Source organism: Protopterus annectens, chromosome 8.part0 (assembly GCF_019279795.1).
Source record: "Protopterus annectens isolate FY-2018-M chromosome 8.part0, PAN1.0, whole genome shotgun sequence".
NCBI lineage: Eukaryota > Metazoa > Chordata > Ceratodontiformes > Protopteridae > Protopterus > Protopterus annectens.
Genome location: NC_056741.1, coordinates 1037483636 through 1037505872, shown reverse-complemented (window position 1 = coordinate 1037505872; position 22237 = coordinate 1037483636). Strand labels below are relative to the sequence as shown.

The 22237-nt window shown below is 37.9% G+C and overlaps 1 protein-coding gene across 2 annotated transcripts in view; it reads left to right on the top strand.

Moving 5' to 3' along the window:
* Positions 1–22237, top strand: part of LOC122809207 (chloride channel protein ClC-Kb-like) — a 1320353-nt gene that overhangs the window by 467827 nt on the left and 830289 nt on the right. For both annotated transcript variants that reach the window (XM_044080518.1, XM_044080517.1), the window contains one exon: positions 8260–8344. In XM_044080518.1, coding sequence (XP_043936453.1) covers positions 8260–8344 — 85 coding nt within the window. The remainder of the gene's footprint in view (positions 1–8259; positions 8345–22237) is intronic.

Genomic DNA, 22237 nt, shown 5'->3' with positions numbered 1-22237 from the left:
CAAGGCCAAAGCATACTGGGCATGCCTCCTTCTGCCTACTGGGGCAGGCTCAGGTTGTTCCTCCTCCGAGTATAGCTCTGCCTGTGATGGCCTTGGCAATGGTGGGGGGCTGTTTGGCCCAGGCCTATGCTGGTCCTGCTGCAGCTGCTTTCGCAGGATCATATTATGTAACATAGCACATACCATGACAATTTGGGTACATGTAGTTGGTGAGTACTGCAAGGCTCCACCAGATGTGTCCAGGCACCGGAACCGTGACTTGAGCAGCCCAAACACACGCTTGATTACATTTCGTGTTTGTGCGTGTGCCTCATTATGGCATTCCTGTTCAGGTGTGTGTGTGTTTCTGATGGGTGTCATCAGCCACAGCTCCAGTGCATAGCCAGCATCCCCCACTAGGTGACCATGTGGGATGTACCCATTGGAAAATGTCTGGTACAGCTGTGTCAGATGCCAGATACGGGAATCATGGTAGCTTCCAGGGCAGCCAGCACACACATTCAGTATTATGCCCTGGGCATCACAAACAACCTGTCAGTTGATGGAGGGGGAGCCCTTGCGGTTGAAGTAGACCCTACCCCGCTTTGATACTTATGTGCGTGCAGTCTATTGCACCCACTACCTCAGGGTATTCTGCTATTTGCTGGAAGATATGCATATTGCTAGCCAATACCTCACGGGAATTGGGGAAATATACATGATCACCGACATGTGCTGACATAGCATCCAGGAACTGGTGCAGTACCTTGGATGCTGATGCCTGTGATATCCCCATCATATCACCAGTTGGTCTCTGGAAGGTACTTGTTACTAATATACTTAGGCCAACACATACCTTAGTTTCCACTGGGATGGGTTCCCCTCTGTTGGTTCTGTGTGTGAGGCATGGCCTGCACAACTCAACAATTTGCTGCAAGAGGTCTCTGTCCACTCTATAGCGCTCCACTATCTCCAGCTCATGTAGCCCCTGGTAGGTAACCCTGGGCCTGTACACTCTTCTCCATCTCCTCACTGTGGGTTGTCCAGCAGCATTTGCATTATCACCACCCTTAGCATGTTGCATATGTCGCCTTATAACAGCAATGGCAACCCCTAACATTTTTTGTCTCAGTGAAGCTTTTTCAGTTTTCACTTCTATTAGCTTACTGCAGTGTTGCAGTGTCTCTTAAGAGAAACATAATGGACTGTTGTTTGCAGAGTTTTAAGTGCTGGGCTGGGCTTGTGTTCTGCCTGTGTAATTGCCTGTTCTGATTGTTTTCACCTGCTATCTCTGCTAGTACTCCCTGGTAACTTCCCACTATTTGGTGTGCTTCCTTTTTCTTTTCTGTTTCCTCGAGGTGGGGGGGGGGGGGTGCCACGCACAGAAGCACAAACACGAGCACAGCAGCTAACACGTGCGCACACATGCTTACACGGACTAAAACTTGCTTATTCTTGTTCAAACACATGCACACCAGCGCAAACACGCTAACAACTGTTTACACAGCCTTACATATGCTTACTCACACCTACACATGCGCACACACGGTTACACGCATGCACACTGTCTTACTCAGGTTTACTGGCACACACACGCACGCATGCATGCTCAGCAAGAAACACTGGTGTTATCCACGGCATACACCTTCGATTTCTTGACTTTACCTGGCCTACCTGTTGACACACCTCTTTCACTATTATGTGAATGTAAGCTGACACATGACACTCTGCTCCAATGAGCTTCACTCCTTTCATACTACCCCCCTTGCGATGTCACCTATCTTCTACTCTGTTACTCCCCTTATACTACTCCTACACTCCACTGACTGTGCTCATTTGCTATGTAAACTTGTGATTCACTATCCTAACTCTCATTTGCATAGGATTGCCTACTAATGCTTAGTTACATCTCTTAGACTGAGCTTCCCCCCTTAGCAACCTCTACTCGGTGGCCATGTTGTCTTCAGCCTACCATTCCCTTGCATTGTAATTTTTTTTTAGCTATACAATCCACATTTGTGGATCTTAATTATGAATTTTCTGCTTTTTAGGGTGCAGCACGTTTGCGCGGTGCTGCGCTACGGTTAAACCCCGGAGATTGGGATAAAAAAAAGTTATTTTATTTTTAATTTGCATCCCTTCCCATTGCCAATGGCCGTATTTTTGGCCATTGGCATGCTTCCTCCTGTACATTCATGCTTTATTTCCAGCTGACATGGCTCCGTTTTGCTATTTGCAGAACCGTACTCAGTTATCAACTGAGTACGTTTCTGCAAGTAACACTACTCCTACTCGGACAGGTTCGTGTTTCTTGGATCGCAAATTTACCTCATCTGCATAGCTTTCACCTACAATTGAGGTAATTTGCATATCCCAGCCCTGTCCATGTAGGACTAGTTTAGAGATCTCAGTTGCACACCCCTACTGGCTGTTCCTGTATCACTCGGCGGACATGTTAGCTGCATGGAGTCTTACTCTACTCTATGACTCCGTGCAAGCCTTCATGAATCTGGCCCAAGGTCTCAAGTTTGGTCCAACTGATGAGGGATAGGTGAGAGATAAAGGTGTCCTTGTTAAATGAAGAATGACTGTGTTGTATAGGACTGCTTTGTTTACATTGCTATGGTGTTGTACTATAAAGGTTGGAAGATGTTCACTAATTATATCAGGGAGGCAACCAGAGGTGCTTATATGATTTGGCTAAGAGCAACTGATCGAATCTAATGTAGAATGGAAGAGATGATTAGCTGAATGAAACTGTAAAGATTTATAGAGTTTGTAGGGAAGTTTAAGGAAGTAACTTGGCAATCAATATTTAAATCATGGGGGATATTGCAATTGTCCGGCAGAGGAAATCATCTTCTGTTTGGATATTGTTACTTGGAGGTATATATATATATGGCTATTATACACATACTTGTATACTTATTTGTTTTTAAAAGTGATATCAGTATTTCAGCATTACCAGATTCGGGGGAAATAAGTGGATGAAACTTTAAGTACAAAAGCACTAGTGAAGCAGTATGTCCAGAGCAAAATCAGCAATTAATTAAAACGCCAGCAAAAAAGACTTAATGCTTTAACTGAATCACTGCATTTTCCTTTCGAGACTTTTTCAGATAAAATTCCACATGAAATTGTTGCCTTTATATATAAAAAAACTCCACCTATGAATTATACTTATGCTTTTGTACTTTACTGGTTTCTCTTTTGGGTTGCACTTGTTTCTTGCTTTTGTGGTTTTTGGATAAAAAGTGAGATTGAAAGTGTTTTTTTTTATAAATGATGGCCACTCCCACTCCAATTTTATTTCTTATGTCAAGCCTGACCACATTTGAGTCAAGTTTCAGATACTGTTATAAAGTCAGTAGAATAGAGCGCAATACATGCATTGTGGTCAGGTGATTGATTACAGAGGCTACATATATTTATGTTTAAGAGCAATAAACTAGATACTCTATTACAAGAGGTGAAGGGAGAGAAATTGGGGAGCTTTGATGAGCTGACTGAGTTATGTGGTTCATTCTTAGGACATGGATTAAGATGGATGTCACCACTAAAGTTCAATGGTTTTAGGAAATAAAGATGTAAGTATAGCCATATGACTCTGTGCTTTATAATGACTTTTTCAAAAATGGGGATGTAATTCAGGTATCTAATTTTAAACAAGTAAGTGTTTTTGTAGCAATAGAGGTGCGTTGATATGATGTGATGACAGGGAGTGCAATTTCTGGGGGGGTTACATGTGCGTCTGGATGAAATAAAACTGTTTAGAACTAGTAAGAGATGGGATGTACGGTTGCATAGTGGTGATAAGAAGAGAAATAAAAGTAATGCAAATGTTTATTCTGGAAAGACATTAGTAGGACAAGAGAGGGAGATGATAACACCTAAACAAATATGATAATTTGTAGGTGAAAGGTAAGCTCTAGAATGCACTATGATAGAGATTTATATAACGAGATGATGGAGGGTATAGTAGGAAGGAAAACGGTTAGTATTAATTGGAGAAGCTGATTGAAAGGTATGAGTGTTAGATAATTGAAAAGAGGATTGCTGCATGGGATTGAAGTTGATTGGCTAAATATAATTAGTTGGCTGGAGATGGGTAACATAAATACAGAGAAGTTAGGGGTGGGTGAGAAATGGGAGTAGGTTAGGTGAGCAGAGTGAGCCTGAGCAGAGCAAGGGTGAGCAGAGTGGGACAGGCCTGTTCCAGGTATTTTTCTGAGTATTAGAAACAATCAATTTCATAAATAAACTGCTTGATAAGTAATAACATTGTAATTATAGAGAAAAAGTAACAGAAAAGTCAGCAGCTACAAATGCCTTGAGTATACGTTTGTCAGAGTTCAGTATGGGAAGGAAAACATTTGGATGTATGACTAATAGGAAATCAGATATTTTTTTCTAGATTAGCAGCTTGGGTTGTCAGTATGTGTCACTCTTCAGTGAAAGAAAAAGTAGCAGTATGCTTAAATGCTTAAGTTTTCAAAGAATGACAAGCTGCTCATGGGTAGGAAAGACATACATATCAAGATATTATGGCTTTAACAAGCCTGAAATATATTATAACATGAAGTGTTGTTTTCCTTTAGCAGTAGCACTGACTGCAAACTCAGTGGTACAGATGAATTTAGCAGCTTACCTAGTGGCATCCAAAGGTATCAGCCCATAAATATTCTCCACACTGAAAAAGATTTTTGCACGCTACATACCCTGTTAACAGAAGAAAGAAGCTTTTATCTAGAACGATGCAGAATGACAGGGAAACGGATGGCTTTTGATATTGTGTGGAAGGTGCCATCTTGCACGTCTTCAGTGCCATGGTTTCTGTACTGTAGAGTATTACCAGTGACTCCACTGTTTTATACACCTTACTTTTCGGCTTCTTTATTATTCTTCTGTAACATGCTACCCCTGGCACTCTATGCCAGTTGGCTGCAGCCCCTCTGATTCTAGCTTTGATGTCCTCATTCAAACTTACGTTTTCCTCTACCACTACTCCCAAATACTTCAAAATATACCTCACTAAAATTTAACATCATATGCAGTGGATAGTGTCTGAGTTTACACAGGAGTAAGCGCACCTATTATTCACTATCTTGCTCAAATATGCTAACCCAAACTTCTTTCCTGCCTCTGACCCTAACCTGGTACTCCCTAACAGTAGCTCTACACAAGAATGTCAAAGTTTTACATACCCAAAAACACACAGATAAACAACTAAACCTAGCTCCTTATCTAGCTCTTTTTCCAAACGTAACCTGCAACTGCTTGCACACACTTCCACCCCGAGAACCTACCAGCTAACCTATTTACGTTAAATGCAAGTTTGGCAACACAGATGTTCAGTAAAATGAACATTTGGTAAAAGCACTTCTCAGTTCACTTTGTCAAGTAAATGATCATTTAGTCACGTGAGCGGTTACCATTCATATGCACACACACATATATATATATATATATATAAATATATATATATATATATTACATTGTATGGGTCTACTTCTGTTCTTCGAAAACATACTTCTTCAAAGAACAGATAGCTGATACCTACTTTAATGAAAGTGCACTTTCACATAAATCAGTTAACCAAAGTACAGTACAGTGGAGATAAGGACATATATCCTTTCCTCACTGTAGTGCAATCTCAGAGTTAATATTTACAAGTAGCCTGCAAGGCTTGCCCACCTGCAAAAATTTGTCTCACTTTATCGGACACACCTCAGCTATTAGCTTTTGTTGCTAATATATGTATTATACCTACGGAATGTGTACAGTTTTTCACTTTTCATTTTACATTTCATCTCTGTGCTCTGATCCTGGGCAAGGTCTGGAACAGGACTCCAGCTAAGAAGTGTATTATCACCGTCAAAAAATGATAAAGTAAAATAAAATAACATAATATATTATAAAATAAAATGTACATTATTGCAAATGCTTTGATACCATTATTAATTTTTTCCAGTTAAAAAATATTAAAAAAAAGAGTGATGCAATTGGATAGGAAGATAGACAGGTGAATAGAGAGACATACAGACAAGAAGAAAAATAAGATATATGCATATGTGTGTATATATATATATATATATATATATATATATATATATATATATATATATGTGTGTGTGTGTGTGTGTGTGTGTGTCTGTGTGTGTGTGTTGTAAAGAGAGAGAGTGAAAGGACAAGTAGATAGATAACTAGACAAGCAGACACAGATACTTTAAAATTATCTATAACAATTTCATGGGAGTATAATTTCTATAATACACTTCACTCGGTTAGCTGTCATCGTTTTATGATCCAGTATCTTCTACATTTCGTGAAATATCGACATCCACCTTTGACTATATAAGAAAATAGTTCTTCAATTTTAGTTAAACTACTTCTCTGAAGTGCAGGCCAACACTAAGGGACTCTGGCTAACAAAGTTTGCAGATGACTGCAAACTAGGAGCCATTATTGACTTCTTCAAGTCAGTCTCCAGAGCCATGGACGAGGGTAAGGTGGTCCACACAGCCTATCTGGATCTCACCAATGCCTTTGACACCATCCCTCACTCTGGAATCATAGATAGACTTACCAAGCTTGGCATTAATCCAATGTCACTCGATGGGTTGCCAACTGGCATACTGACAGGACCCACACTGTAAAGGTAGCTAACTCCAAATCCAGCTCCAGACAAGTGACAAGTGGAGTACCTCAGGTTTCAGTGCTGGCACCACTCTTGTTTGGCATCTACTTCTCTGAAGTACAGGCTAACACTAAGGGACTCTAGCTAACAAAGTTTGCACATGACTGCAAACTGGGAGCCATTATTGAATCCCCAAATGATTTGGATACTCTACAAAAGGGCCTTACAGAAACAGATGCTTGGTGCCAGAGCCATGGGCTCAAGCTCAGTGCCAAGAAATGTATAGTTATCCCCTCTGGGAAAAAACATGTACCCATGAATTACCAAATATGTGGCAGTATATTAAACACTGAAAGTGTGATAAGAGACTTGGGGACACAGGTGGACAGTGGTCTCACCTTTGATAACTACATCACCACAACAGTCAGGAAATATTTCTATGTGGCACACTTCATCACTAAGGGCTTTTCATCCAGAAAAAAGGAGGTCATTGTCCCACTGTACTCATCGCTCATTAGACCCATTATAGAATACAATGCCCCATTTGGTATGTACCTCTCAAGACATCTGCAACAACTGAAAAGGCCACAGAAATACCTCACTAAAAGAATCACAGGCCTAAAGCAGATGCCCTACACTGACCACCTTAAAAAACTCTAGCTATACTCTGTTGCATATCGTCTACTCAGAGGCGATCTCTGCTTAACATACAAGGCCATGTCAAACTCAGAGCTTTTGGACATGCTACACTTAAAGAAATCCCAATCCCTCAGAGCCACATGCTCCAGGGATCTAAACCTTGTCATCACAATAAACAAAACATGCTGGAGGGATAGGTTCCTGACCCAGAGTCTCCCCAGACTCTGGAATAGATTGCCCATACATGTCAAGCAGAGTGCCTCTTTGGCCCGCTTCAAAAGGGACCTTGGTGATTGGATGAGAGAAAGGAAATTCACTCCGGGGATCACGTCAGTCACCCAGCTAGACAGGGGTCCAGGGAAGTAAATAGTTTGGGAAGAAATAGCCAGGGAATTATTATGGCTAGACTTGTATAGGCCCTAGGGATGATAGCCTAGTACCAGCCTATGAACCCATGGTCCAGTGTATTATAATGTACCATTGGTTTATATTTGTTTTGTTCATGTTTCTTTATTTTATGAAGCATAGAGAATTGAATATTAGGTGCATTGCATGCATCACATAAGTTTGTAGTTTGAGTTATTATCTAAAATGTCAACAAGTCAGTCATTGTTTTCCTGAGGGCTGCAATATGGACCATCAGCATTCAGAATATTTTTTTTGTGGAGAATTTTACTCACCATATTCTATAGACAGGGAGAGATCATTGTATTATATATAACAATAAGGATGAAAAACATCAGGGAAAATTATAATTTCAAAAATCCAAAACATTACTAGACTATATGAAATTATATGGGCTTTTGGGAAATAGTCACCTACAAATGACTGATTACTGTTTCCAAGCAGGTAATTTGTGACAGTTTAGTTCAGATAATGAAGATGAGAATCATTTTGTCTTAGGCATACCTTTGTGTATTTTTTCCTCCTGCAGGACAGTACAAGTTGGAACTGCTTTTTGCTCCAAATTTCTTCTAACTCTGTGATTTTTCTTTTTATTCTAGTAAAGTAATGTATTCTGCATTGATTGCCTTTCTTCTTGCAAGCATTACTTTTCCACTAGGACTGGGTCAGTTCATGGGTTCAAGGGTAAGTGAGAATCACATTTTTATATTTGTAAATTTTATGACATGATAGTGTGTTATGATTATTAAAAACATAGAAACCACACTTACTGCTTTAACTTAATTTTATAACATATCTTTGACTGGACCAGAATAAATTATAGTGGTTCACTGGCTATCACAAATTTGAAGACATGACACATTTAAACTGTCAATATTCCTAGGTTTCTGTCATCAATCACACAGACTAGTAAAGCTCATGCAGTTACATCGGAGAGTTATTAATGATGTACAAGGATTCTTCATTCCAAAGACCAAGTTCCTTTCCTGAGGGAGTTGCAGGGACATAATCACAAATAAAAACCTCCTAGCAGAATTTAGAGATCTTACAAATTCACTTCTTTTATAAACAAAAGTGGGAAGAAGTGGACTTAGTATAGGAATGTATTTTCTTGTGATTTATTAATTTATCTAAGGAATTTATTCACCCTATTTCTAAGACCAAAATTACTTTTAATATACATGTGACATGTTTTACTGAAAATGTAGTTTATATGGCAAATTGTGAAAAATGTATGTTATTTTATATAGACAAAACAAATCAGAAGCTGAAAGATGGAATAGCTTCACATTTGTCAGATATACAATGGCTATAAAAAGTTTACACACCCCTGTTAAAATGCCAGGTTTTTGTGATATAAAAAAATGAGAACACAATTAATAATTTCAAAACTTTTCCCACCTTTAATGTGACCTATAACCTGTACAATTCAATTGAAAAGCAAACAAATTTGTTAGGGGAAAAAATATAAAAAATAAAAAACGTACAATATGCTGGTTGCATAAGTGTGCATGCCCTTAAACTAATACTTTGTTGTGTTTGCACACCCTTAAACTAATACTTTGTTGAAGCACCTTTTGATTTAATTACAGCATTCAGTCTTCTTGGGTAGGAGTCTATCAGCATGGCACATCTTGACTTGGCAATATTTGCCCACTCTTCCTTGCAAAAGCACTCCAAATCTGTCAGATTGCAAGGGCATCTCTTGTGCACAGTACTCTTCAGGTCACCCCACAGACTTTTTATTGGATTTAGATGTGAGCGCTGGCTGGGCCATTCCAAAACTTTTTCTTCTGGTGAAGCCATTCTTTTGTTGATTTGGATGTATGCTTGGTGTCATTGTCATGTTGAAAAGTGAAATTCCTCTTCATCTTCAGCTTTCTAGCAGATGCTAGAAGGTTTTGGGCCAGAAGTGACTGGTATTTGGAGCTGTTCATAATTCCCTCCACCTTGACTAAAGTTCCAGTTCCAGCTGAAGAAAAGCAACCTCAAAGCATGATACTGCTACCACCATACTTCACCATAGGGATGGTGTTCTATTGGTGATGCGAAGTGTTGTTTTTGCGCCAAACGTACTTTTTGAAATTGTGGCCAAAAGGTTCAATCTTAGTCTCATCAGACCATAACACATTTTTCCCACATGCTTTTGGGAGACTTGATGTATTTTTTTGCATATTTTAGCTAGGCCTGGATGTTTTTCTGTGTAAGAAAAAGCTTCCATTTTGCAACCCTACCCCATAGTTCAAACATATGGAGAATACGGGAGATTGTTGTCACATGTAGTACACAACCAGTACTTGCCAGAAACTCCTGCAGCTTCTTCAGTGTTGCTGTAGGTCTCTTGTTAGCCTCCCTGACCAGTTTTTATCTTGTCTTTTCATCAATTTTGGAGAGACATCTAGTTCTTTGCAACGTCACTGTTGTCCCATATTTTCTCCACTTTTTGATGACTGTCTTCACTGTGTTCCATGGTATATCCAATGCTGTGGAAATTTTTTTGTGCCCTTCTCCTGAGTGACACCTTTCAACAATGAGATCCCTTTGATGCTTTGTAAGCTCTCTGTAAACCATGGCGTTTGCTGTAGCAGGCAATTGAGTAAATGTCAAGAAATTCCTACTAGGACAGCTGAACTTTATTTGGGGTTAATCAGAGTCTCTTTAATTAATGGCAGGTTTGTACCCAAGAAGACTGAATGCTTTAATTAAATCAAAAGATGCTTCAAGAAAGTATTAGTTTAAGGGTGTGCACACACAACAAAGTATTAGTTTAAGGGTGTATACACTTATGCAACCAGTATATTGTAAGTTTTTTATTTTTTATATTTTTCCCCTAACAGATTTGTTTGTTTTTCAATTGAATTGTACAGGTTATGCGTCACATTAAAGGTGATTTTGAAATGATTTATTGTGGTCTCATTTTTTTATATCACAAAAACCTGGCATTTTAACAGGGGTGTGTAAACTTTTTATATCCACTGTATGTAGGTGCATTGAAACAAATGCCTTATTTAAATATATTGATACCTGCGGCACTGAACATGCATTTAAATTTAGAGCGCTAGCCAAGGTTTTTGATGGTATTATGGGAGGTGATTTGATTAATAAAACTCAGGTTGAAGAGTACAAATCGATAAATTATTTTAGGGCAGACCATCCACCAGGGTTGAATAGAATAGCAAAAACAGTATTAAACCTTTATTAAAAGAAAGACAGAAATACGTTAAGTAATATTACATTTATATGTTATATATATATCTATATATATATCTATATATATATATATATATATATATATATATATATATATATATATATATATATATTATATATACTTTTACAAGTAATATTTATAAATATATTTATAAATAGTTTTTAGAGTTTGTATTCCTTTAAATGCTTGTACTGATAATTACCTTTAGACATGTGACTGACTTTTGAATTTTTATTTGCTGGCTGGTATTTTAAAACTACATATATATTGATGGGACTCTAGTGTTTATTTTTTTTATACTGAAGAAGAGTCCTGTGTGACTTGAAAGCTTTGTCATTCTATTTTATTTTGTCTTTTATTAAAGTTTTGAGACATTTGCACTGCTGTCCTTTCTACATTCTGGGTTAAAATGGTCCAAAATTATGATACAATCATTTAAATATTGTTTTCATTTTTAAAACATTAAAAATTGAGTCCTAAGGGAGGTAGGAAGGCAGATCTTTTCATTCATGTAGTTATGGCTGTCATTTACAGGATAAGATTTGTGTACATTTTTATCATTTTGAAGAGTTGTGTTTTGTATGGAGTTTGAGTGGAAATCATATATTTTTATTTACGTTTATGTTGTGTGCTTTAGTACCATTCTCTTCTCTGTTCAACCCAGCTGTCACTGTTTCCTGTTATGTTTTAATCTGCATTTTCCCTGAGTCATGCTTTGATGGAAAAAGCAAGCACTCACTTCATCAAATGAGTTGTCGTATCTTAATAGCTTATTAATGCTGATTAGTTCTCCGGTTGTATAATGAAGCGCTAAAAGGTATACTATGAACTAAAATTCTGTACAGTGCTGGAATTGTTATGCTCAAATGCCCGGTACCTGGTCTCTTTAGGTTAAAGTCTAATAGTCTTGGTCAGTGGCTATGTTTTGTTATACTAATTTGGTTTTAGAATGATATTTTGCATTGGGATTCTTTGTTTTTGAAGACCCAAGTCTTTATAATTCCTCATCAGCATAGAGAAACAATTGTAAATAATTTGCAAATAACTCTTCCTTCATGTTGGAAACATTTCCATTGGCAAGTCCCCAGGTTGCTAAAGATTGCTGCTGCAGACAAGGTGATTGATTCATAAGTTCATAGGTAAGTACTAAACAGTAAGCCTGCAGACTGTTACAAGCCTAGTCACTAACCCATATTCAAAAGTTCACTCAAGACTACTTTCAGGATTACCATTTGATTATTTCGATTTATCTTGAATGTGGCAATGTGCTACTCTGTTTTACATGCAGTGGAAGTTTGCCCCGGAGATGAGAGATATGTTGGGATATTAATCTATCACACCAGCATGTCTTATTTATTTGCTGATGAAGGTTTAATTCCTCTGACGTGGTATTTGAGGAACTATGTGTTATGTGAAGGAACAGAAGGTCAAAGAGGGTTGGATTTTTCATGGCTTGAAAGGCTAGACACAGATCCTCATAGAGCACTCTGTAATAAACTAAGTATAGAGAGAGAGCTGCCATTCTGTCCTGATAAGTAAACATTTTAAGGACACTGATCTTTTTAGTTAGTAATATCTTGTAGTCTCTCACGGTGAGTTACAAGTTTACACAAATACATGCTAAAAGGGGACATTCTGTTCAATAATGCGTATGATGAGATATAAGTAAAGGGGAATTAGAACTTTTGTATCTAGATGAGATGCCATTGGAAATTAGATGTGCCAGATAGAAGGTTTCCTAACCACGGTGGTGACATGTTGGTCAAAAGATAAAGAATTATCAACAGGAGTGCCTAGATGTCTTATGATAGTGTCTGATTGGAGGGATGCATTATCTATATAGTATGGGAAATGCTTTGCTTACCAAAATACAATATTTTCACTAACAAAACCAATATGAACACAAACTAATACATTAAAACAAAAGAAGCCCAAAGAGCTGATCATTCTACAGTTAAATTTATTAACAACTTGAGCACTTTTGTCTGAAATGCAAGGACTTGAATGAAAAACAGACTCAGATGTCAGCTTAGATATGAATACAAATGACTATAATAACAAAATGCTGACCTTATTATACAGTGACACTTACAAAGAAACAAGTGTTAATGAAATGAGTATTATATATTGGAAGATCCATTTATTACTGGGGGTTTGCTGATAACTGAACAGATTTTCATCTCTGAAAACAGGTTTGTATATGTTGCAAATCCAAAGACCCCCATGATTTTCAGAATACTGAAAATATATAAAAACATAAATAACCCACCACTCAGACCTATTGCTGATGCTAAAGCTTCAAAAACCTTCCAAATTGTTACATTTATGGATTGAAATGTATTTGTTGACTATGAAATTAAGAATATACTGCATGGTTATTCATTTTGCTTTAAAGACTCATGGGAATTTTTATCAAATGTCTTCAATGAAATGTACAGTGACAAACTAATTTTTGTGACAACTGATGTTCAAGACCTTTTTTCTTTTATTCCCCACGTAATAGGGGTAGAGTAGTTTTGTCAATATTTATGCCAAAACTCTGATTTGAACCACAATAGGATTCTAACCTTAAGGTCAGTTATGGAGGTTGTTCTTGAAAACAACTTTATTACTTTTCAGTATCAATTATTTAAGCAGAAGGAGGGGGTAGCAATGGGGGCAGCATGTGCCCCCATTTTTGCCAATATCATACTAGCATATTGGGAGACCAACTTTATATTCAATTCCACATTTGGGAAGTGTTGATCCCTCTATGGACAGTTCCTGGATGATATTGCAATCTTCTGGACCTATATTAAGGTGAGATTAGATCAGTTTTTTGAATATATACATACAACCACAGATTTTTTTTTAAATTTACTATGAATTTACAGACTGAAAAGGTGAATTACTTGGACATCACTATTTTGAAGAACAAAAATAATAGACAGTTTGAATCTATGAATTATAGAAAGCCCTCCTACTCTAACACTTTGCTAAATGTTGATAGTTGGCACCCTACTCACCAAAATAGATCACTGGTAAAAGGACAATGTGTCTGGTTAGCACGTATGGTGTCCAATGATATGGAATTTCAAACTGAGTGCAGGACATTAAAGCACTTGTTACAGAGGAGGGGCTACCCAGACTATTCTCTTGATAACATTTTTAGTGAAGTTCAGGTTAAGAGAGCTGCAGGACAGTTTGGCCGACTTATAGGAACAGTAAGAGGGGAGGTATCTACATCCATTAATGAAAGTAAAAATGAAGACAGTGACCTATTTTGTAAAGCACTTATTTCAACTTTTATCGTGATTGTTTTTTTTTGACATCAGAACTATTATTGAAAAAATGGAGTGTTTTTAGGACAGACACTGAGTATACCAAAATTGTGGGAGATGCCCCACGTATTTTATTTATTTATTTATTTACATTTGTTTACCGGCAAAGTCCGACTGGATACAGGTCCATTTTCAACAGAGGCCCGGGGAGGAAAGCTCCACAGTACAATAGAATGCAGTACATAACAGAACGAAATATAGAACATACAATTGATTTTAATACATAATAGGTTAGAAGTTAGCAGTTTTAGGCAGTACAGTAGACAGTCATTGAGGTACATAGTAAAAACATTGAGGTACATAGTCAAAAACTTAAAACAAATAACGTTTTTTTTTTTACCATTATCTGGGTTTACAAGCTTTTTAGGGCAAATCTGTTTATACTTATCTGAACATGTGACACACTATTAGATTGGTATGGATTAACATGGAGTGTAACATGAGCATAGCCAGTTAATTAAGTAGTGGGTTTTAAAGAGTTTTTTGAAATGATTGCAGGAGGTGGTAGAAGTTATATGGATTGGTAGTGTGTTCCAGGTTTTGGCAATGGTGTTGGCAAAGAGTGATTTACCAGCATTGTTTTTATGTTGGATGACAGTTATTAGGTTCTGGCTGTTAGATCATAGGGTTCTAGTGGGAATGTGGGGCTGTATTAAATGCTGAAGTGCTGGAGTTAACTCAGGGAGGTAGTAGAGTTTGTGAGCTATAGACAGTTGATTTAGCATAAGTATATGAGGCAGCTTAAGCCAGTTAAGCTGTTTTTGGGATAGACAGTGGTGGGACCTGTAAGACGCATCAGAAGCAAACTTGGCAATCTTATTATAGCAAGATTCCATTTTATTTAGTTCAGTTTGGCGTAGATTACTCAAGATGGGAGATGGGAGGGTGGATAGGAGATGAGTCCTAGTGATGGTAACTTTGGTATGTTTAGTCATAAACTGTTTGTTCCTGCGGAGGAGACCTAGCTTTATATTGACTTTCTTGATGGTTTGTGCTATGTGGATGTCGAATTTCAGGTTATTGTCTATATCTATGCCTAGCAGTTTAGTGTGTGTGGTTGGACTAATTTGAATGTTTTCTTTGGAGTTGATGATGAAGTTGCTGCTCAGGGGAGGAGATCTACCTTGGCCAAAGAGAATTAGTTTGCTTTCTTTGGGATTGAGAAGAAGTTTGATGTTAGTGAACCAGGTTTTGGCTAGGGTGAAGGTGTTTTGGGTTAGGGTTTGTAGTTCACTTAGGGTGGGGCGGCACATAAAAGGGTGGTGTCATCAGCATATTGTACTACTGAGGCAGTTGGTAAGGATTAAGATAGCTGGCTAGTAAATAGAGAAAACAACAGAGGGACAAGGATAGACTCTTGAGGGACTCCTATAGTTACTGGTAGCAGGGGGGACAATTGGTCTTGCCATAGGACAGCTTGCTGTCAGTCTGACAAATAGCTATTAAACCATGATACAGAGGAGGGACTTATATTTAGGGTAGATAGAGTTGCAAGAAGCATGCTGTGGCTTACCATGTCAAAGGCTTTTGATAAGTCTAAGAATATGGAAGAAGTGACTAGACCCTTTTTTCTGTGGTGGTTAACTATGTTGCTAAATGATAATAATGCTGTTGTGGTGCTGTGAGAAGGTCTAAAGCCATGCTGGGATATGGAGAGTAGGTTGTTATTCTGGAGGTGTTGCATAAGTTGAGTATGAACTACTCTTTCTAATATTTTGGATAATGGTGGTAATATAGCTATAGGGCAATAGTTGGTAAGTTTTAAGGACTTACCTCCTTTGTGCAGTGGGATGATATGGCAGATTTTCCAAGAGGCTGGCACTTTGCATTCTGACAGAGATCTATTAATGCGAATGGAGACCGGATAGGCTATAGCTTCAGCTGATATTTGAAGGAAGTCTTCTGGTAGCTTATCAGCTGCTAGAGTGGTTGGTTTAAATTTCTTAAGGAGTTTTGAAATTGCCTTGGTGGACACGGGGGTGAAGTTGAAAACTGGGGGTATTGTTTTGTGTATTGGGGTGGGTTGTGGTAGTTATTGGTGTGGGGTGGGTAGTACTATTATTCTGGGCATTGGCAAGGGTCTGGACTATTTCGGTTAAAAAAATATTAAATTGTTTGGGTATGTTTTCATGATTATTTGGTAGCACAGGGGTTGGTGTAGTGGACTTTCATGGGTGCAGTATACAATTTATTGTGTTCCAGAATTTTGGGGGGTTATGAGCATATTTTTCTTGTAGGTTTTGATAGTAGTTAGATTTGTCTAGTTTGATATGTTTTTTGGCTTTGTTCCGGAGCTGTAGATAATTTTGTCTTAAGATAGTGGTTTTGTTTTTTTGATATTGAGACCAGGTATTGTCCCTTTCTTTCATTATAGTTTTAGTGGGATTTGTTAAGCATGGGGCATAATTAGTTTTTATTCTAATGGTTCGGGAGGGTGCATATTGGTCCAGGATTTTTAGGAAGGTTGTGTTGAAGTATTCAACTGCTTTGTCTAGAGATAATTGCTTTAGGGGAGTCCAGTTGCAGTTTTTTAGTGCATTGATGAAGTCAGTAGGTATAAAGGTCTACTCTGAGGATAGGTTGACTGATGGTTTGGGATTTGTTCCTAATTAGGTAGGTAGGATGATGGTCACTTAGGGTATCTGGAAGACAGCCAGATTGTTGTGTAAGACTGGGGTCAGATACCAGGATCCAGTCTAAGATGGACTGGTGATTGGACGTTTTGTCAATTCTAGTGAGGGTGGTTATAGTTTGGGTAAACCTGTGGAGGTTTATAAAGGCAGTGGGATTATGGCTGGAGCAGTTGAGACAGTCAATATTAAAGTCTCCTAATAGTATAATTTCATGTGGAATGGAGTTGGACATCCAATTAAGCAAGCTTTCCATTAGAGTGATATTATTGCCTGGTAGGATGTAGCCACCTGCAATAACTATGTGCTTATTGGAGTTTATTTTTAATCTGGCAATGATTAGTTCCACATCTTTGACATCTTGGGTGTTGTAATCTAGTTGTTCTATGGTGAGGTGGTTTTGGAATATTATTGCAACACCACCTCCCTTTTTCTCTACTCTGTCTTTGCGGATAATATTGTAGCCAGGGGTAGCAAACTCATTGTCATGATGTTCTGGTTTGAGCCATGTTTCAGTTAACACAATATCTGGTTTGATTAGTGCCAATAGGGCATGTAGGTCCTGGATTTTCTTAAGTATGCGTCTAACATTAATGTTTAGAAAGCAGAGAGCTGAGGATGGTCTGTGGTATAGGGGATTTAGCTGATTTGAGTTAGGGTTGACTGGTGTTTTGCGTCCTGGATTGGGGTGGACATCTCCACTGCAAGTTAGTTTTTGGAGTAGGTGTAGATAGAGTGTGGTAAATTTGTGTATTATTTTAGTTTCTTTTTTGTGAAGACAGAGGGTTAATTTTTATGGTTGATTTGTTGTATGAGTAAGGGAAAGGTTGGGGTGTGGTATGGTCAGATGGTGATATAGGGAAGTTTTTTAGTTTAATGAGATTAGCTGTGGATTCTGTTTGCCATAGGGATGGGGTATGGCTATCAAGTTGAGTGTGATAGGAGGACAGATTGGAAAGAAAGAGTAGGTTGAAGACTATTAGTGTGTAGATGGATGCTTTTAGTAGTTGGGTTGGATGTGTGCAGTACATGTTAATTAGTTTAAGAAAAGGTGGGATGTATATAAGGGTGATATTTGTAGCTGTGTCTGATTGGAGTTGCAATAGGAGAGGGGGAGGTGGGAGGGAATTTCTGATAGAGGCAGGAAGTGAGGTGCAGTGTTGGGGAGGAACTGGAAGGGGAGGAGTTGACGAGTGGTTAGGTATAAAAGAAATGATATGGGGGGTGGGAGGGGAGCGAACGGAGCGGGACTACACCCACGATGAGTGACTAGTATTGCCTATAAAAAGGATATATGCCTAAAGACACTTATTGAAAGGGAGAAATATTCCAGTCATAAAGGGAGAATGACAAAATGTGGTCATTGTTCTCAATGTAAACATATTTTGGAAGTAGATAGACTGCAACTTAATAACTGTGGAGTGATTAAACTTTGTAAAAAATATTAGTGTGGTACAAAAGGTATGGACCATATCGTTTTGTTAGTAGTGTACATGTTTTTATGTTGGAAAAACTAAGTATAATTTAAGGAATATAATTTACCAGCCTTGTTATAATATACAGAAAAAAGATCTGAAGAATGCTTTATTCAAACACATTTCTGAACATGAACATCATTTTTTTTAAGTTTGTAGATTTAGGCCAGAGGGGAGGACCATCCGATGACTTTTTAGTATTTAAGGAACTGAATGGCAGCTCAGGACTAATTCTACAGTCCATCTGGGTTTAAATGAAACACTTTCTATCAGTAGTATTCTGAAGCTTAAAGCTGCCTTTGCATTTTATTTGTAAATTCAGTGATTGCATTTCCAGATTTTTATTTATTGCAAGATAAAACTCTCACTTATGTTTTTTGATGTGTTTAGTAGTTGGTTGGATTTATTTTTATATTTTTACATTGAATGCATTTTTTGTAGATTCTTTTTGTGTTTTACCAATTTTTCTTATATGTTGTGAGAGTGGGAGTGAATTACTTATCCAATCAGAAGGTTTTCAATTGTATTTAAGCCTACATTCTGATGAAGTCCTTGCATTTCAGACAAAATCACTAAAGTTGTTAATAAATTTAACTTTAGAATGATCAGCTCTTCAGGCTTGTGTTTTTTTTTTTTTTACAATTAATTTGCGACCATTGTCATTGCATCAATTGTTAACATGGTTTGAGAAACATATTCAAAATGGAAGGGTATTAAATACTGAGCCCTGTGATACACCAAGGGTAACATTTTTAATTTCAGAAGTAGCACCTGTAACTCTAGCAACATGAGCTCTGTCAGACAACCAGTTAGCTATCCACTGCATAACTTACAGATTTATATTATTTAATTTACAAGATTGTTGACAATGCCTGCATAATGTCAAAGGCTTTGGCCAGGTTCAGATATGCTGTATGTACTGCATATTGCTTTGGTGATTTTTTTCAAAGGAATTAATAAAGTTAAATAGGCAGAATATTCTTCTGACAAAGTCAAATTGATGAGGGTCAAGGGTTAACAGACTTTTCAGTGTCCAGATTAATGAAATCTGAGATAATAAGTTCCATAACTTTACATATGAGGCTAGTGGGACTAAAGGGTCTATAGTTCTCAGGGTGTGTTGTTGACCCATCCTTGGGCATGGCATTACAATGTTTGCTTTCCAGACTTCAAAAATATAACCAGCGGAGAGGCTTAGAGAAAAGAGGTTCAGTAAGGGTTCAAATAAGCCACATTTTGCACTGATAATAAGGAAATCTGGTATGCTGTCGGGCCCATGATGAGATGGTCTTAGCTTTTGAAAGGGCTTGTTCCACAGTAATTAAAGAAGTAGTTATGACTAGAGAGTCTGTGGAATAAGAATAACTCTTGATGGAGTAAAAGTTGCAATAAATTTATCATTATAGGATATTAGCTATTTTGTATTGGTCAGAGTGAGCAGTATTATTGTGGACTATCTCAGAAAATTGTTGTGTGCTAGTTCTTAACTTTCTGACATAGTTAAAGAATAAGTTGCACTTATTTTTGGCTTTAGTTCATATTCTGCATATTTTATGTTTATGTTTTCTTGTTCCCTTCCCCCTCGCTTCATACCTACCCAACGTCTGTACCAGTGACCCATCCATTGCTGAGTCTTCTAACTCCCTTTCATCACCTGGACTAATAATGAACTTTGGGCTGGGCCAGAGTGGAACCTAAGGGTGTTCTGTTTGGGTGTGTCTCACTGAAAACATCTTCTGCAAGGGGGAGGGAATTTTATTGTATGACCTACCCTCTTATCCCTCCCCTCCTTCTCCACTTCCCCTGTGCTCATCCCAGAACCATCCAAGGGCTACTCTACCTTTTTATGGAACATGCCTCTCCTTTGTGAGCACTAAAATGAATGTCATTCCTCTCTGGGATGTGGATACTCAATGCTCTCTGGCAGCACATCAAATTCCTGGGCCACTAATTAAACCCGGGATGTCTGGGCCAAAGTTAGGGCTTTACCCATCTATGTCACTGTGCTGGTCTTTTTCTTATTCAGCTTTCAGCTTCCTAAGGGTTCCTTTAAGATATTTATTAAGGTAAGTAGAATAATACATTCATACGTATCAAGTCATTTCTTTCTCTTGTTATATAACTTGTTTATATAGGTATTCCACAATGGGGTTTGTTTTTAAACTTTTCAGTATATTCAGTGCTGATAGGGGCTGCCTTATCAATATAACTATTTAGGTGGAAATAGAAGTCATTGGCATAGGTAGTAGCTTTAACAATATAATAAACTGGACAAGGTTTACATCAGAATTTATTTAGGCCATCAACTACCACTAGCTTTAAAGGAAAGGATACTGATTTTTGGTCTGATTTGACAAGGGACGATGATACATATGGAGGTGTGCAAAAAGTGGCTACATTTGTAAGGATATGATCATAGGTTTGGGGGCTTTAGGAGGATGGTTACCTAACTATGCAAGGGTGTCAGTATTGATATTGTCAAGGAAGCGTTGGGCTTGGCAACCACAGGTGAAGGTTGTCAAAGCCATGGCACTGCCAAAGACAATTCCACCAAATGAAAGAGCTGATTAGGGAGGATAACCTCAAGGCATACCTTGTAGCCTTCAAGGGGAAAGCTCACCAATATGTATAGGACTAGAAGGATTGGGCCAGAATTATTTCAGCAGAGTTAACTGGAGAACTTTTAAAAGTCTATATGGATATATAAGAGATTGCATGTCAGGACTGAAAAAGTAAACAGAGTACTGCTATATTGAGCTGGTGTTACTTCTAAACCACAAAAAGTTTTATAGCTGGATATTTTCTTACAACAAACAAAAACATTTCAGTTGTGCAATTTAAAGCTTTTTTATATCCACGGTGGTGCAGAGGTAGCGTTGTTGCCTCACAGCAAGAGGTTCTCCCATTCAGTTCTTGGCTGGAGTGTGGGGAGTGGCTTCTGTGTGGAGTCTGCATGTCCTCCCCATGGTTGGGTGGGCATTCGAAAGACATGCGTAAATGGGCGTGCCTTCGTTGAAGGTTGAACGTCGAGCTGGCACCTCGGCGTTTGTGAAAATCTACTGCCAATCATTAGCGGACCAGAGTTCCGCTGTGGCGACCCCTAACTGGGAAAAGCCAAAAGACAACAACAACAACTTAAAATTTAGTTATATCCTGAGTATCAACATGCTAAAATTAAAATGACAGAACTGCTAGCCACTGATAAAAAGTAAAAATGATTTGCTTGCTTCTTTATGAAAGTTGGTGTTTCAAAATGACTATAAAGCCACTGATTTTTTTGAATGAGTAGAAGGATTGCTATTTAATGAAATTATGTTGAAAGCTGAACAATATAAGCACGTGTCAAAACGTGTCAAATTCTAGCAACTGTAGACATACTTTGTTTTAAATGTGTGAAAAGAGGTCATATAGCTAAATTATGTACTAGTAATGGTAACACTGTTTTACCTATGAAAGTTGTAATCAATACAAACCATGCTGCCAATGATACTGAGCCAAATGAATATGAAGAGTCTCCAAAGTGTCATCAATGAAGGGTCTCCAATGTGAAGGGTCTCCAAAATAGCTGAGTCAATCATTTGCTGTTGTGGCACTGCAAAGTTAATTAAGCACAGTGTCATGAGTTGCATCAAATACTAGATCTGAGTGATATGATCATGCTTATAAAGATGCAGTATGTGTTGAAAAGAAGACTCTTATGAAAATGCAGATGAAATAGCCTGCAAGCATGCAGAAATATGAACTGTATATGGAAAGGTAAGTCATATTGCTACTGTAGTTCACAATTTAACAAGTAACATGATTATAAGGAAAATGTTTCCAATCTTAAATATGAAATAGTGTAAGAAATGCCTCGTGTGGAAGAATTTCAGTACATATATCTCTAATTAATCACTGTATATTAATCAGATCAGACAATAGTAGTAGAAGTAGTGGACTTA